Below are 18,596 nucleotides of genomic sequence, written 5' to 3'. Positions count from 1 at the left end.
GCAGGGTCTGGGCATACGGGAGCTGCTTACCTGGCTCCATGCCCTTCTGGGTCCCAGTAGGGCCGCCCACAGCTACCATTGGCTACAACTCCACCCAGTGAGAGTGGCAGAGAAAGGCTGTCATTACGCTGGCATTCCCCCAGAGATCTGGTTGGGAGGGAGACAAGAAACATAGTGTAGAGCCGCTTGTTCTGCTCTCTTTTCACACTCCCTTTCCGCTTCTCCACAAAAAGCCCTTAATTATGCTGCTGTCCTGGGATTGGGGCTTTCTTCACACTCTGTCCTTGCCACAGGGAAAGCCCTTGATTACACTGCCATTCCCCCAGCTGAGCTGGGCAGGAGGAAGGCGAGAAATGCAGCGTGGCTCTGTTCTCTATCTCTTTTGAGCCGGTGTGGTGGGGTCAGCACTTGGTGGACACGAGGCTAGAGTGCCAACACACTCCCTGCTGTGGGGAAATCGGGAGAGGGGGGATTAGCTCCAGCTGTGGATGACCTGGGAGGCAGCCACGGATCACTAGTGGTCCAGGGACTGCAGTTTGAGAGACACTGTTTTAAAGAAATATCAAGAGTGCCTAAATCCTTAGATTCTCCTCCTATCATTAGTTGCATAACAGTAGCAGTCACAATGTGCTAGGTACTTTTAAAGCATGTGAGATAATAAAATTCCTGCTCCTAATGTCACCCCTTAGCAACAGAGCAAATATGTTCCTCTTCACATGATTTATGAGAAACTTGATCCTGACAGTCACAGACTCAAATGCATCTCATTTTGTCTCCAGTAGCTGGGATATGAGCAGCTCCTCTTACAGAAATATCTATTCCTTTAGTACTTCTGCTCTGGGTAAATAAAAACTGATTTAAAAAATTATTTAAATTGGATTTTAAAATTTTTTAATCATTAATAAAATACTAAATTTCTCATTTAAAAATAAGTTACAATTAAGTCTCATGACAAATATGCTACACCTACACTTGCAATTTCATAAAAGTGAATTAATGGCTCTAGTCTGTCCAGCCTAACTCAAGAAGCAATAGCTGGTAAAATTCTTGGCTTTCAATTTCTGTTTCTCAGCAGACTAAAAAGTAACATGTGCAAAGAAAGACACAAGCTGGATAGGGTCATTTTTGTTCTGTGCTTATGTGGGGGTAGGCCTGGGCCGAACATGACAAAAGGAGTTAGTTAAGACATTGTCTTAAAGACAGAGATTATATATAGAGTAGGATGGAGGCAAAATAGAAAGGAACAATTAAGTGGACTGGAAAGAAAAAGGAAAGACCTTACTCAGAACACACACAGCTTTCTAAATTCCCCCACACTTTGTCATGGTTTCTGGGTATAAGAGACTCTATCTCTTATGAGTATTCGTTCCCTAAGCAAAAAGGAAAATATTTCAAATGTAAGTAGTGCAAAAAGAAGATGCAAGGCCTAGTTGCAAGAATGTAACATCATAAGGAAAACTGCTTATTGTGAGGAAATGATTTGGATGATGTGGATATGGCTGAGTGGGTCAGCTGGTTACTAACTTAAATAATTCACTTTGCAGTACATCATTCTTCAAGACACTCTGTTCTTTTTAGGATAAATATTATTTGACAAATTTCCAAGTTGTCTGTTGTGCTGGATGTTGCAAGGGAAAAACATTAGCTTAGCTAATCCTTATGGCTTGTTTAGATAGATTCCCACTCTATTACCCAAGTATACAAGATAGAAAACTGCAGTAAGAGAAGTCTAGAGTTGCCAATTGCCACTTAGTGTCATTTTCAAACATACCCTTTATTTTGAAACAAAATACAGGTCTATGTAGCACTTTAAAGACTAACAAGATGGTTTATTAGATGATGAGCTTTCGTGGGCCAGACCCACTTCCTCAGATCAAATAGTGGAAGAAAATAGTCACAACCATATTTACCAAAGGATACAATTTAAAAAAAAGAACACACATGAAAAGGACAAATCACATTACAGAACAGAAGGGGGATGTAGGGGGGAGGGAAGGAGGTGAATGCCAGTGAGTTAATGATATTAGAGGTGGGGAAGGGGAGATGTCTGTGAGTTAATAGAATTAGAGGTGATAATGGGGGAAGCTATCTTTGTAATGGGTAAGATAGCTGGGGTCTTTGTTAAGTCCCGTGCGGAGAGTGTCGAATTTTAGCATGAATGCCAGTTCAGAGGATTCCCTTTCAAGTGCAGATTTGAATGTCTTCTGAAGTAGGATGCAGGTTAGCAGGTCATTCAGACAGTGTCCTTTCTGGTTGAAATGACAAGCAACTGTTTTTTCTTTGTGATCCTGTCTAATGTCTGTTTTGTGGGCATTGATTCTTTGGCGAAGTGTCTGAGACGTTTGTCCAATGTACATAGCAGACGGACACTTTCAGCACATGATAGCATAGATTATATTTCTGGAGGCGCAGGAATATGTATTCTTGATCTTATAACTCACTTGGTTAGGAACATCATGGTTATACCATAAGTCTATTCCCTATGTCACTTCATCATAACTCAGCTTTTTCCAAGGGAACCCCATTCTATAGCTGTTTTCTTAAAAAACCCAGAAATGTCAGTGACTTCATTGGGGTTTACTTCACAATTAAGTGCACTCTAAGCATAGACCGTCTTAACTTTTTGGTAACTTGATTTAAATCAATGGTTTTTTGGGTGATTTAAATTGGGATTTAAAACACCTTGATTTAAATCAATCCACCATGTTTTTGCTTCTGTTGTTATCTTTTATGCTTGTTAGTTTACAAAGTAAAAAATACAATAATAAAACAAATAAAATGTCCTTCAAGGGCATTTTACAAAAAATACAGTCCCCCTCATGTAATTGGATTTTAGAATTGATGTCTCAGTGAGGAAGCCATACATAATTGCACACAACAATATAAATGCAACAGGAATGTCAGGATTCAGGCTTGGCTGACAGATTGGGCTGCAGGGAAATTGAAATTATATTTTTAATTAATTCAATTAAAATATTAGCCTTTTATATTTTTTTAAAAAATCACACACAAGATAGCCTTCCTGTATCTGAAACTCAAAGGAAAATAGCTTCTGCTAAGCTTTCTCACTACATTGGATAATTTGTCAATCAAAGAACTATGATCCATCATGTGAATACAATAATGGGATCAGTTCCAAATTAACCATGACATGACAATGCAAAACAAATTCGAAAAGTACCATCTCTTTTTAACACTTCTTAGAAAGAAATTTGTCAACTTGATTACCTCTGGTATATAGGCAGTCCCCGGGTTACGTACAAGATAGGGACTGTAGGTTTGTTCTTAAGTTGAATTTGTATGTAAGTCGGAACTGGTACATATTGTAGGGGAAACTCTAGCCAAACATTTCTCCAGAACTCAGTTTTATTCTCCCACACCTCACTTCCCTCAGTCCTTTATTCTCAAGCTGAGGTGTCTGCTGAGAAAAGCCACTCCGCGTCTCCCTGGTCTGCTGGGGGGGGCGCTAGCTTCGTGTCTCCCTGGTCTGCTGGGGGGAAGCAGCTAGTGCGGGGTTGCCTTACCCCGTTTGTAAGTAGGGATCCGATGTAAGTCGGATCCATGTAACCCGGGGACTGCCTGTATTTGAAAATATATCAAGGATTTTTAGACCTTATGGACAGGTGCCAACATTTAGATGTGGATATGTATTGCATTTGTACATTTCTAAATATTTAAACAAATCTTTTTTTCCCCTGAGTTCATTGCTATTTTGAGCATGCTTAAGCAAGTCTGAAAGTGGCAAACTCCCCTTAAATGAATGAATGAATTAGATTCAGCTCAAGTTTACCCAAGACTTTGCAAATACAAAAAGAAATATAGTGAAAAATGCTCTTGTTTAAGTTTTTTAAAAGACTCTCACTGATGCTATTTAAGATTACTTTATTGTGTTTTTTTTTAAATATTTGCAGAGACCCAATGTCTTTCTTGCTTTGGTCCAAAGTTGGAGCCTTACTTGCTGTTGGAACAACTAAGGGAAACTTGCTTATTTATAACCGACAGACTTCTCGCAAGATTCCTGTCCTTGGTAAGTACAGGGAGAACCTCTTAAAATTCAGGATTCTCTGGTCTGGTAGGGAGTGCGGCTTGCGCTGGCACTGTGCAGGGTGAAGTCCCGACTGGAGCTGGAGGCAGCAAAGCAAGCTGTCTGGGGCTAGCACAGTGGGAGATGCAGCCCCATCCAGGGCTGGCATGATAGGAAGCTGAAGGCAGCAGGGCAGGCAGCAGGGAGTACAGCCCCAGCCGGGAGCTGAGCCTACAGTTGGGCGGGGAGCCATGACCTCTCCTGATCTGGCAAACTCCATGGTTTGGGAACATTAAGGTCCTAAACCATGGAATTCAGCATAGGACCAGGGAGGTTCAACCTGTCTTATACTGAATTCATAGGGTTTGTATGTATCTGAGAGAAAAATTGTACTCCAAGTGTTAAGTTTCCTTTTTGTTCAGTTTAAAAATATAATACTGTATAACTAACTCCAAAGTGTACCTTTGTTCAAGTAGCAACTTTTGTTTCATTATGCATGCGAGAATGGTTTCTTATAGAATACTTTGTAAAACATCTCTGCGATGACTGAGTGGCAACGTTCTGTACTGCCATGTGGGAAACTGGGAAACTTGAGCTAAATTTTTTTCCCTTGCTCCGCAGGCCAGAAAATTGGCAGTGGACTGTTTTGTGTTGATATTCTATCATTTCCATGGTATATTTGAGGAGAAACATCAATAAACTTTAGAGTCCCATGGGGGGGGGGGAGAAATGGCAGCTACTGTAAACAATTTAGGTTTGATACAAATCAGGTGGAAAGATGAGAACGTCCTAAAGGTTCCATAAAGATACAAAGGCTTTCCTCTCTAGGATTTTTTTTTTTTTTAAAAAGAAAAACTTTCATGATAAATATTTTTGACAATTATGCGTTCTTTAATATTCACCATGTCAATTTTTTGTTTCACAGGCTAATTATTTTATGAAAATATACATAGTTGAAGTACATTAATCTTTCCTTTAACATTTAAATTTTTTTTTTAATGTGTGTATTGTAGGGGTCAAACCTGCCTGGGATGGATATAAATTAGAGGTCACATTTTCACCTCTAATTTTGTATACTTTTTTAAAATATGTGTAAGTTAGGTGTATATTTGTTTTTCAGGTAAACACACCAAGCGGATCACTTGTGGTTGCTGGAGTACTGAAAACTTGCTGGCACTAGGTAGTGAAGACAAAATGATAACTATTAGCAATCAGGAAGGAGATACTGTAAGACAGGTAATATCATCACCTTTATTTTATTGTTATACTTTGTTTATGATCCTGGGGCAAAATTCTGTGCTGGTCTCTGAGAGTCACAAAACCAAACTCTGTGCCCAGTAGGAGTGGATTCTAAAGTGGCTATAAGTCATCTTTGCATTCTCTTAATCTTGGACTGCTTCCAGGGCTGGAGCATAACTTCAGCATACTTTGGAGCCTATAGCAGTTTCTTTGGGTTGCCCTATGGACTCAAGTACTCTTCAGTGCTGCATGTTATGGCTTGCCCCAAAATGCATTATGCTGCAGTTTGTCCAGAGCCTAGCCAGGAGCTACCTGCGTGGGGAAGAGAGCGAGAAGGTCATGCACACAGATGTGTAGGAACCGACTGAATGGAGCAATTGGCATATGCTAGTGGCAGTCAGGTATGGTAGCACAGTGAAATGCCAAGTCTGATCCCGGGAAACAAATATAGACTGATGCGATCACATAGTTATGGGACGATGACTGGTGGCTTGCAAAATTTTTGTATATATAAGGCCATTTGCATGGAGTTTTGCGAATCATTTTCCCCCAACTTGAAACACCATAATACCAGAACGAGACCCTTTTTTACACTTGAGAAGTGAATGGCCATAGGTTTTAGGATGCTCACAATGCCATACTGCTACCAGTCAGTCAGGAATTAATTCAGAATGGGTAAGTCTACAGTGGGTGCTGCTGAGAACCAAATAGCAAAGGCAATCAATACACTTCTGCTAGGAAGAATAGTAACTCCAGGGAATATGCAGGGCATAGTGAATGGCTTTATTTGGATGGGGTTCCCGAATTATGATTGGGCAATAGATGGACTGCGTACCCTTATCTTCACACCAGACCACCTTGCGAAAGAGTATATAAACCACACGGAGGACTTGGATGACGTGCCATTTCACCAATATCAACATGGGATGGTCAAGAGAGGTGTATGAGATCTGAATCTTTAGCAACTCCATTCTCTTCAGGAAGCTGCAAGATAAAACTTTCTTCCCAGACCAGAAAATTACCATTAGAAATGCCAATAGTTGTCTTTGGAGACCCAACCTACCCCTTATTCCTATGACTCATTAAGTAATACATAGGCAGCCTGAAAAGCAGTAAGGAGCAGTTCAGCTACAGGCTGAGTAAGTGTAGGACAGTGGTAGAATGTGCCTTTGGCCATTTAAAAGGATGCTGGTGAAGTTTATATATTCGATTAGATCTCAGCTAAAGCAATATTCCTATTGTTGCTGCTGTGTGCTGCATAATATCTGTGAAAATAAAAGGGGAAGTTTCTGGTGGGGTGTAGGACTGAGGCACGTTACTTGGCAGCCTGTTATGAGCAACCAGACACCAGAGAATAAGGAGAGTACATTGAGGCACATTATGCATCAGAGAGGTTTTGAAAACCAGTTTCTTGAATGACCAGACAATGATGAGACTACCTTGTGTTGCTTGTTCCCAACCTTCCCCATTGTACAATTATGTGTGTTGCTCTGTAAACCAGCCTCTCTATCCACTGCCCCTTCCCAAATGCAGTTGGCATAATAAATAAAGATCCTGTTGTTCTGAAATCATGCATTTTTCTTTAGGAAACACAGGGAACACAGGCAAAACTGAATACAAAAGGAGTTGCAGGCATAGCTAAGGTTTCATAACAGAGGGAGAGCACAAGGACATGTCTTATTACAGTTCCCCTGTGTAGCAATCACAGCTGTGGGAATGTCAGCCTTCTGCTCCAGGAAATATCCCTGGAAGTGGAGTTAAAGGCTTCCCACATTCTAGGACTTCTAGGAGAGGAGGATATGGAACTTGGTGAGGAGGTATAAATTGTCCCCAAATCTGAAATGGTCATGTGTGAGAACAAAGTAACAAAAGCTCATAAATCAGTTGCGCCGTGACATCATTGGGGATCCCCTTCCTGACAGCTTGTAGTCCATCTTTGTGTGGAATGTTGGTATAGCGAGCTTCTTCCTCCTTAGTGGCTAGGGTGGTGTTTTCTGAAAGATAACTAATGGATTGTAGTTTCCTCAGGATGTCAGTGGTGTGTTGAAGCTATCTGGGAGCCCTGATAGCAAAGGGCCTGAGGAGAAAGTCTGCATAGCCAGGCAATTCTGCCGAAGGAGTGCAGTGCCTTAGATGATGGGCCATCCAGGACATCAGGTTTATGGATTTGGGTAGTAGATGGAATACTTTGAGGCTTTGGGTGTTTGTCTACGAAGATTTGTTCCTGTGCTGCTTCAAGAAGTTTCTTGAGTAGATCATATAGGTTTTTTTGGTATTCCTTGTGGGATCAAAAAATAATGCAGTGTTAGAGAGTTGTCCAGCACCCTCCAGTTTGTAATCTGACCTGTTCATGATAACTATAGCACCTCTTTTATCAGCCTCTTTGATTTCTGAAAGAATCATCTGCAGAAGTGGGCTGTATCCATGAAAGCTCGTGATACCATCTACATGTTTTGTTAGCCTATAAAGTGCTACCAGACTGTTTGTTGTTTTTTAAGTTTTTCCTGTTACAGACTAACTCTGCTACCCCTCTGAAACTTTTTATTATAATGTCAGCATTGTTTCTGAGCATTTCATGTACAGCAGTCCCCGAGTTGTGAACGGTCGAGTTACGACCATTCGCATTATGACCGAAGCGGTTGTAAATGCGGTTCCCGAGTTACGAATGCGATCCGTGCTTACAAGCAGCACGGTTGCCATATAACTCACTAGGGTCCGAGTTATGAACACTTTGAGTTACAGCCAAGTGTTTGGTCCATAACTGGGGGAGAGGCTGTACAGCATTGTTTTGAGCATTTAATGTATAGTAAAATGGCTTTGGAATTTTTATGGAAGCAATGCTATATATATTCAACATGAATCTCCTTTTGGTAGATAGAGAGGGCTGCTTGTTTCATCCTTTTCAGTTCTGCTTGTCTCTAAATGCTCTAGTGTTGGCTCTTTCTTCTTTTCCCATTATGGGTTTGATTGGTTTTCTTTTTTAACACGATCTCATTTGGTCATGCCACTTCAGTTACTAATATATCTACATTAACATGAATTTAACACCTCTATTTAGACTTACATCTTTATCTGCCTTTCGGACATCTATTGCTGGATGTTCCCTGGTAATTAAAGCTCAACAAGATCAAAGCTGTAGTTTCTTTCTCTCTCCTGTTATTAATGAAGAGAGGATGTTGATTTTATGAATAAAGGTAGAATAGTGGAATTGTTACTAATATTTATATTGCACTAACACACAAAATATTCTAGATAGGAAAAGTGTCCTCTTATCTTAGCTATACAGTGCTCAGCACACTATGCGTAGAGTTCTGAAGATCTGCGAAAATCCACTTTATATATGCCATACCGCATCTGTGTATGTGAATGCAGATATCCATGGTTTATTTTTGTGGATGCAGACACACAATTTTGCATCCACACAGGACTCTAATTATATACTACATAAAAATAATATCTGAATCTGGACTTTCTTTGCAGACATCAGTAAGAGCAGATCCCAGTGATATGCAGTTCTCAGTGATGAAGACTGATGAAAGGATATCAACCAGGGAAAGCACAGTAAGTGACTGTATGAAACCAATGCATAGTAACATTCAGCACGTCAGTTGTTCTGAATGTAAGGGGAATGCTCTATCTGTGTCTGCTGCGTTAGGCTACAGCAGTGGTTCCCAACCCCTAGTCCACAGACCAGTGGGGTTCCACAAACCCCTGCCTTCCGGGCTGTAGCACTCTTCCAGGCTATGCCCTCAGCTGCTAATGAGCCTTGCCCATGGGGGAGCTCAGTTCCCTATAAGGTGCATGCCTTCACGCGCACTAAAAATTCTCCTTCCACAGCGAGTGACGGGTGGCTGTCCCATGTGCTGTGGTTGAGTCGGGCCGCAGTGAGGCTATCCCTACTGGGGCAGCCTCGCCATGGCCTCACTTTGAGCTCTGGTGGCTCCCCAAGGTCCCAGGGTGCTGCAGCCTGCAGCACTGGTTGGAGTTTTGCAGGGGGGAGCCAGGTTCCCTGACTCAAACCAGCAGGTGTCAAGGGGGCTAGTACCACCAGCTGTCAGATGGGTGCCATGAGCCCGAGATGCGCATGGGCTGAGTGAACCTGCACCTTTAGGCCCCCACTGTTAGTGGCCTGGAGAGCCACCAGAAACATGCGCCCGTCTGTGCTACAGACACTGCTGATGCCGTGTGTGTGTCGGGGGCTGGGCTGTCGCCAGGCCTGGCAGGGCAGGAGCAGGGTCTCTTCCTAGCCACAGAAGAGCGCTTTGCTGTGAGGCAGGAGAAATGATCATGGTGTGGCAGCCATAGAGTAGCCACGACCTGGGCAGTAGCGCTCAGCTGGCTGCTGGAAGGCAGCAAAGGCTAGGTGGTGAGGGGAGCCTAGTGCAGGGGGGCTCTGGAGGTGGGACTAATACTGGGGGATTGCGGCACGGGGGCTTGGGATGGGGCTACTATTGGAGACTGGCACTAGGGGGAGACTTGGGTTGGGTGCAGTGGGGCTCTGGAAACCTGGAGGTTGGCATTGGGAAATCTCGTGGTGGTGAACTCTAGGGGATGGGGGGCTGGCACTGGGGATCGGTGCAGGAGTCTCTGGGGACAGTGAATGGTACTGCGAGGATAGTGGAGGGTTTGGGGCCCTCCTAGAGGGTTAGGGCGGGCACTGGGGCTTTTGGTGGACTGGTAACATTTTATTTGAATATTTGCATATTATGCAAATAATAAATATGCAGATGTTACCAGTCTACCAAAAGTTTGTGAATGGGTTTGCCAGTCCCTGATATCAAAAAGGTTGGAACCAGTGACCTATAGTAATAGTTAAAAGGTCCAGATGCCATTTTCTGAAAAGGAAGAATTAATTTGATTAAAATAAATTACACTACACACAAAAGTAAATTTGCTGTGGTATCGTTAGAAGAAGAGCTTAAAATAATAGTAATTTTTAAATATATCAGACGTTTAACACTTACAATGAATAATGGTATTCACACTTAAGAACTGAGGGTATGTCTACACTACAAAGTTAATTCAAACTAACGGACGTTAATATGAATTAACTTTGCTAGGCGCTACACTAGCATTCCGCTAGTTCGAACTTAATTCGAACTAGCGGAGCGCTTAGTTCGAACTAGGTAAACCTCATTCTATGAGGACTAAGCCTAGTTCGAACTTACTAGTTCGAATTAAGGGGTGTGTAGCCCCTTAATTCGAACTAGTGGGAGGCTAGCCCTCCCCAGCTTTCCCTGGTGGCCACTCTGGCCAACACCAGGGAAACTCGTCTGCCCCCCTCCCGGCCCTGGACCCTTTAAAGGGGCACGGGCTGGCTACGATGCCCGTGCCAGGTGCAAGCCTGCCAGCACCCAGCTAGCAGACCCTGCACCTGGCACGGCTCGAGCCAGCCACCCGATGCCCCCCAGCCCTCCCCCTCTTCCCGGGACCAGGCTGGCGGCTCCCGGGAGTTTGCCCGGGACCGCAAGAGGCGGGCACCCGCCTGGTCTAGTGCGGACACCGTGGACCTTGTCCACGACCTCCGCACTAGGCACAGGAAAGTGGCCGTCTAGGGCAGGAGAGCTGCCAGCCTGGCCACCCAGGAGCAGGTGTGCATGAAAATCAAGGTTGTCCACTGAAACCCCCGACCCTGAGCCCGGAGCTTACAATGGCCGTACTGGGTCAGACCAAAGGTCCATCTAGCCCAGTAGCCTGTCTGCCGACAGCGGCTAACCCTAGGGACCCTGGAGGGGATGGACCGACGACAGTGACCAAGCCATTTGTCTCATGCCATCCCTTTCCAGCCTTCCACAAACTTTGGGCAGGGATACCACTCCTACCCCCTGGCTAATACCACTCCATGGCCCCAACCTCTATCACTTTATCTCACTTCTCTTTAAACTCTGTTCTAGTTCTAGCCTTCACAGCCTCCTGCAGCAAGGAGTTCCACAGGTTCACTCTTTGCTTTGTGAAGAACAACTTTCTGTTACTAGTTTGAAGCCTGCTACTCATTCCTTTCCTTTGGTGTCCTCTAGTCCTTCTATTATGGGAACTGATGAAGAACTTTTCTGTATGCACCCTCTCCACCCTACTCATGCTTTTATAGACCTCTATCCTATCCCCCCTCAGTCTCCTCTTTTCTAAACTGAAAAGTCCCAGTCTCTTTAGCCTTTCTTCATTAGCCTCTGATCATTTTAGTTGTCCTCCCCTCTCCCACCCTTTCTCTTCCCCTCTCCCACCTCCTTTTCCCAGTCTCCCCAAGTTTTGTTCAATAAAGAGAGATTCTATTTTTGACCACACGTTTTATTTATTTTTGTACATCAGGAAGGGGGGCTAGGGAAGGGTAAATGGAAGGAGGTGAGGGAGGAATGGGGTACGAGCCCCCGATGGGGAGGACTGGGCTGGCTCTGCGGGCTTCTGGGGGTGGAAGGTCTCCTGTAGCCCCCCAGTTGCCCCCTCTCCCTAGATTGCAGCCTGTGGCAAGTGCAGCCGGTCTGATGGCCGAGTGCTGTGATGTGCCCAGTGTGGGCACTCAGGGCACTCCAAGCCAGGACTGCTTTGCAAGCGGGGCACCCCTGAGAACTGTCTGTCCGGGGTGGGGGTCGGGTCCCTTTAAGCACAGCCCTCGGCTAGCCTGAGACAGCAACTCCACGCTCTAAGTCCTACTCTGATGCCCTGCCGGCACTGCTTCCGGCCATCCTTAACCCCGGTTGAGGGTCCACTTAATGTGGACATGCTAGTTCGAATTAGCAAAACGCTAATTCGAACTAGTTTTTAGTTCTAGATGCGTTAGTTAATTCGAACTAAGCTAATTCGAACTAATTCGAACTAAGTTAGTTCGGATTAGCGCTGTAGTGTAGACATACCCTGAAAGCTTTAAGAGATGATGATTGGAGAGGGGCTGAATCCAGATCTTTGGATTCATGCACACTCAGACTTTGGGGAACCTCAAATCTCTAGTTATCAGCTATTACAGTTTTTTGGGGCTTTGCTGATGCTTGGTTCTTTTCCAGCTATATTAAGAGACAGCATTTGGAGTTGGTGCTTTTATTTTTGCATTTGAATAGTCCTAAAATAGGAATTATCATGAATAATGCTTCACTTTTAGATAGAGGGCAAACAGAATGATCTACTTTGGAATATAATATTTTTGTTTAATATCTTTGTCAATCCAAGCAAACACAATGCATGAGAGACATAACATTCTTTCTTGTTTTCTTGTTATTAGATATTCTAGTAGGAAGCCTTCGTTTTCTGATGATCTACTCTCCTCCTATTTTGTATAGAATTTACCCTATATTGACTAGCTGCTTTGTCTGATAGTAATGCTACTTATTTGATCACCAGAGAATGTAGAGAGAACATTGAGAATTGATTCTTTGTTCCCCTAGAGTAGGGGTTCTCAAACTTCATTGCACCGTTTCTACCTTCTGACAACAAAAAATACTTCATGCCCCCAGAAGTGGGAGGTCTGAAGCCCGAGCCCTGCCACCTTGGGTGGGGGACCAAAGCCCAAGCTCCACCACTCTGGCCAAGGAAGCCAAAGCTGAAGATCAAGGGCTTCAAAGCCAGGTGGTTAGCCTATAATTCAATTCCTGCTGCTGCCCAAGACTGAAGCCATCCGGCTTTGGTTTGGCCCTGGACAATGGGGCATGGACTTCAGTCTTGGACTCTCGCAATTCTAAGCCAGTCCATGTGATCCCATTCAAAGGGAGTTGCAACCCATTTTGTAGTCCTGACTCTCAGTTTGAGAACCCCTGCCCTAGAGACAAAATGCATTATCTCTGGGGATTTCTTCAAATAAGAAGCATTTCTTTGGATAGAAGTTAAATTCTATGTCTTAATAATTTTAAGGAAATCATTTTAAAGTAACTTGAATAACTTTTAAGGAAATTTCGTTCTATTACATATTTTTTATGTTTAGAAATGATATCTGCTTAGAAGCTTTGTTTATCATTGCAGTGGCAATGACTAAAATTAACCTCCAAATACTGTGCTTCTGTTTCCTTGCATCTAAAGGAGAAAAATCTCAGCATCCCCAAAATACAATATCTTATGACTGTCAAGTTATAACTTGACCAATGGAACTAGACCTTGAACAGAATTCTGAAGATAATTAGTACAAAGCTTCATCATTTAGTAAAAACAGTACTGTAGTGTTTTTTAAAATGTTCTCACTGGATGTGTTTTTCACTTTTCAATTGGCAGATAAGTGTGGTGGTTGGCAAAAAAACATTGTTTCTTTTTAATTTGAATGATCCTGATAACCCAATTGATCTGGAATTCCAGCAGCGCTATGGCAACATTGTAACCTATAGATGGTGAGTAAACACTAAGTTCTTAAAATTGCAAGAAAAAGTTGAGGGGCATCTTTTTAAATGATATTATTTTTTTTTGGTATTTAACCCACTATCACATGAGGATTTTGAGGATGTACAATAGTCCTTTTAATACAGTATTCTTTTCAGACTAAAGCACTGGTCCCTAAACTGGACATGAGGTAATGTTCAAGGAGCACTTGGCAGGGCCTGGGCCAGCCACCAGAGGGGACAGGGAGGGAACACCACCCAGCCCTGCTTCACTCCCAGCACAGCTCCATTTGCAGCGCCTCTTCATTTCCAGCTGCAGCTCTGCTCTGCTCCAAGCTCTGCCCTCAGACCATCTCAAACCACAACTCTGCTCCAGCCCCAGCCCTGCTCCACTATGTCCTCTACTCTTCCCTCCATTCTCATTCTGCCCCCAGGCCAGCCTCCCCCTCTAGACCCACCTCTTTCCCATCTCCTTCTTCGTCCTCAGTTCTGCTCCCAGTTTTGTTTTCAGCCCAAGAACCAATTACAGTGCAGGTGGGATCTCCCTGGTCTTGCACCCTTGAGATCCAACTGGTCCCAGATTAGGATTTTTCCAAACCTAGGAAGGTCACTTCTGGCTCCCTGGCCCAGCTCCAGCCCCACTGTAACCGGGCAGCTCAACTGGGGTGCACTGGGCTCCCAACCCCTCTGGCAGTTCACTGCTAGCAGCCTGCTGCCCTGCCAATCCACAGGGCTCCCAGCCACCAGTCCTCCACCAGGACTCTCTGATCCTGGAACAGTTGCTGGATCAGAAAGTCACAGTTTAGAGAGATTCAGCCTTGGATGGGAGGGCATTGACAGATTCCATTACTGATAAGGAGAAGTTTAGTCACTGCTAGACTAAGGGTATCTACAATTTACAGTCACATCAACTGAAAATTGTTGTTTAAAAAGTTGGGATGTCAAACTGAAACAGTAGAACTGTGGTTGTACTCATTCTTGGTAATGATATGGTTGCTGAAATTAGTGAGTGGCTTCTGTTAGAGGAGAAGTTGGTGACACAGAATCAGGGAACGTTCTTGATGTAATCTGTTTATTTACAAAAATATACACACCTGAGGCTGGCTTGCATCAGCTGACTTAGGCTTGCAGGACTCATGCCATGGAGTAAAATTGCAGTGTAGACATTTAGGCTAAAACCAAAACCCTAGGTCTGGAACTTCCCACAACTCTGCCCCAAGTTAGCTAATGAAGGCCAGCTGTAGGCGTGTATATTCTTGTAAATAAACAGAGTTTTATGTAAACATATCAATAAAACCCATTCAATGATTCTCTGGGTGAGTAACCTGCTTGTATGCAGCTTTTTGGTAAGGAGTTTTGTCACTAGATGTGACAATGACAGGGGTTGGCAATAATTTGTAATGGGGTGCCACTCCAAGAATTTGTAAGTGGTCAAGGGCCACACTCGTCCATGAAATTAAAGGAGGTGTGGTATTTGGGATGAAAGGTGGGTGCAGAAGGAAGCTCAAGATAGGGAGATGGAGTGCCAGAAGGAGTGTGGGAGCTGGGAGGGAGTTTGAGGGAAGGAGAGGGTTATGAATTGGGTCAAGGGATTACAGTGCAGGAGGGTGTGCAGGATCTGGGTGGGGCTTTAGGTGCTCAAGAGGATTCTAACCAGGAGGAGGGTGCAAGCTGGGAGGGGGTTGTGACTTGTGGCATAGGTGCAGGAGGGGAATGCAGAGATTTGGATTGTGACCTGGGGCAGGTGATGGAAGCACAGAATCTGGGAGGGGGAATGGGTGCAGGAGCAGGATGTGGAGGGTTTGAGTTATGTGGTTTGGGTGTGCAGCGGGGGCAGAGAGTTTGGGAAGGGGGGAGCTGAGGTGCCAAAGGCAGGCTCTGGGCAGGAGGCACTTACCCAGGAGCTTCCCAGCCAGCAGCCCAGCAGGACCCTACGGTAGACTCCATGCCTTCTGTGCCCCCCACATGACACTCAGAGTGGCCAGCTGCAGGGCCCATATATTTCCATGGCCACTGCAAGCCCTGAAGGGCAGTACTTTAGGGTGCTGCCTGCCCTGCAAACACATTCTCTCCCCCACCCTCCTCCCCCTGACTCCCAGTGGCACTCAAAGAAACACTTGGCCCTCTGAGTGATGTGAAGGGGTGAGGAAGGCAGGGAAGTCTGCACAAGGCTATCTATGGGCTGCAAGCCAGATCTGGTGGCACAGGCCATATTTTGCCCACCCTTGGATGATTGTTTAGGACTCAGTGACCTTACTCAGATTCCAATGCTTAGGAATGATGGGTGGGCTCAAGCCTTGAAAATCCAATTTAGTTTACACTTGTCAAGGAGGAGAAAAAGATAGGAGCAGAATAAAGGCATTCAGGTGACCAGGAAGTATTTAAATACGAGAACACACAGGAATAGCGAGCTAGACAGAAAGCAGTAGTATGAGGCAGGAAAGAGCAAGGACAACCTAGCAAATGGTAGCCTTTGAAGGCATGAGGGTCCTGCTCACTTTTCTGAGCCCAGAAAGCCCCAAGCTCTCTGGACAGCCCAAATAATGCCTTGGAGTGGTGAGGAAACTGAGGCAGACACACAGAATCATAGAAATTTGGGGCTAGAAGGGACCTCACGAGGTTATCTTGTCCAAACCCCTCTGCTGAGGTAGGATAAAGTATACCTGACAAGTGGTTGTTCTTAAAAACTTTGAATAATGGAGATTTCACAACCTCTGTTGGAAGCCTATTATCCTTATAGTTTTTTCTAATATCTAACTCTCTCCTTTACTGCAGATTAAGCCCATTACTATTTGTCCTGCTGGTTACTGAACTTGAGAGACAGTTGACTGCCATCCTCTTTATAGTAGCCCTTGAGATATTTGAAGACTTTTTTCTTAGGTCCACAAAGTTTTGCTTTCTCAACACTAAACATACCCAGTCTTTTAAGTGGGAGCTAGTAGTGCTGAAATTACATGCCTTTTAACATCCCTAATATAAACCCCCATGATTTTGTACATTTGGAGTTATTTTTCCCATTGTGCATCAATATTAAATTTTAATTTGCCATTTTGTTGTCTGGTCACCCAAGTTAGTGTGATCCTTTCACAATCAGCTTTTGACTTAACTATTTTAAATAATTTTGTATCATCTGCAAACTTTGCCACTTCACTATTTACATCCTTTTCCCATTTACATCCTTTGTAAACTTCACAGTTTACGTCCAGCCTGCCACCATCCCTCAGCCAAACTGAAGCCTTTGGCAGGCTCTTTGCCTTCTACACACAACAGTCAGCTGAGGAGACCATGTGCTCTCTATGTGCCTTGCCCTCTGGTGAGGGGGCTCTGCAAGCTGCCTCCACCCCCAGCACAATCTCACAACTTCTATTAGCCACAGTTCAGCCGAGTTGCCTGCCATGCTTGCAGCTCAGGCAGCGCATGGAGGGCTTCCCGCAAAGAGTGCATGGCTCAGAGAGTACATGGCCTCTGTAGTCAGAGCCTTTGAGTAGCATGCAGGAGCACAGAAGGCAGGTAGCCTGCCTGAGTATGCTGCTGGGCTGGTGGCCAGGAGCTGCCTAGATAAGTGCCTCCTGGCCAGAACCTGCACCTGGCACCCCATCCCCTCTTCTTCTTCCCTCCCCCCCACACACAACCCTCCACCCATACCCCTTCCAGACCCCGCACCCCTATTTCCTTCCCCACGTCACAACCCTGACCTCCAATTGTAATGGGATTGGTGAAGCATGAGTCTTCCTTACAAAAGCTTTGCAGACACTTCCCTGACATATTGTGGTTTATCTATGTGCTGATTCATATTCAACTTGTGATTCACTATAAGCCCCAGATCCTTTCAGCACTACTACTGCCTAGCCAATTATTCCCAATTTTGTAGTTGTGCATTTGATTTCCCTTTCAGAGTTCAGTACTTTGCACTTATCTTTACTGAATTTCATCTTGTTCGTTTCAGACCAAGTTAATTTTTAATTCTAACCCTGTGCTCCCAAGTTCTAACAACACCTTTCTGCTTGGTGTCTGTCATCTTCAGAATTTGTAAGCCCATACTCTCCACTTCATTATCCAAATCATTAATGAAAATGTTGACTAGTACCAGACCCAACAGGGCCATCCTTGGGGTTGGTGTGCTGGACAAGGACCTGGGGAACCATTCTAAGGTGGTTTTGTCAAGAGCAGGGTACCCTCCTCCTTACTGCTGCTCCCAGGAGCCTCCTGTCTGCTGTTTTCCTTCAATGAGGAGAAGAGTCCTACACGCAGCTCCCATCAACAAATATTTTTATGTCTGCTGTAGGAAGATTCTGTGTGGGGTTTTTTTTTCTTTCCCTCTTTGTTTCTTCAGCACTTTGACTTTCAGCCTGCTCAAAGTCCTCATTCTCATATTGCATTACTATATGTTGTAGCCAGGCTGCCCAGCATCTCTCTCCCACTTCTATTGTTGGTTTTGCTGTAGGTACGGTGATGGCTACATCATGATTGGCTTCTCACGTGGGTGCTTTGTTGTTATTTCTACACACATTCGTGAGATTGGTCAAGAGATTTTTCAAGCTCGCAATCATAAGGACAACCTAATGAGTATTGCAATATCACAATCACTAAACAAAGCTGCATCATGTGGAGACAACTGGTAAGTGACCCTATTTGTATATAAAATGTTTGAATAGCAAGCATCTTAAATCAAGCACGATTACTTACTTTCTTAATTGTTACATCTTTTAATTTCTTGTTTCTTTTATATTGGCTAATGTGGTACTTGAATCCAAAAGTGTTACTAATGTACTTTCATTACTGTGTACTACTGATTAGATACAGAGTTCCTGTTAGCAGTAGTTGTTCATCTAATCCACTTAATCTATTATTGAGAAAATTTAACTCATTTATGGAATACTAAGGGTTGATCTGTATGAAGGTATATCTGTTTACAAACCAACACAGTTAAAGTGTGGATGCAATTATTCGGTACAAAGGTATTTATGTCAGTGGAGTTGAATTTACAGGAGTAAGCTACATTGACGTAAGGCTATTATATCGACTGTATAACAGGGTCCATG

The 18,596-nt window shown here is 44.1% G+C and overlaps 1 protein-coding gene across 3 annotated transcripts in view; it reads left to right on the top strand.

The window, feature by feature from the left end:
* Window positions 1–18,596, top strand: part of WDR19 (WD repeat domain 19) — a 91,973-nt gene that overhangs the window by 11,697 nt on the left and 61,680 nt on the right. For all 3 annotated transcript variants that reach the window (XR_012904319.1, XM_014576749.3, XM_014576748.3), the window contains exons 5-9: window positions 3,912–4,027; window positions 5,145–5,260; window positions 8,744–8,824; window positions 13,454–13,566; window positions 17,999–18,172. Coding sequence is in view for 2 of the 3 variants with exons in the window: in XM_014576749.3 (XP_014432235.2) it covers window positions 3,912–4,027; window positions 5,145–5,260; window positions 8,744–8,824; window positions 13,454–13,566; window positions 17,999–18,172 (600 nt within the window). In the remaining variant the exon portion in view is untranslated. The remainder of the gene's footprint in view (window positions 1–3,911; window positions 4,028–5,144; window positions 5,261–8,743; window positions 8,825–13,453; window positions 13,567–17,998; window positions 18,173–18,596) is intronic.

The sequence above is a fragment of the Pelodiscus sinensis genome, chromosome 5 (assembly GCF_049634645.1).
Source record: "Pelodiscus sinensis isolate JC-2024 chromosome 5, ASM4963464v1, whole genome shotgun sequence".
Taxonomy (NCBI): domain Eukaryota; kingdom Metazoa; phylum Chordata; order Testudines; family Trionychidae; genus Pelodiscus; species Pelodiscus sinensis.
The sequence above is the reverse complement of the archived record's forward strand: the minus strand, read 5'-3'. Positions and strand labels throughout refer to the sequence as shown.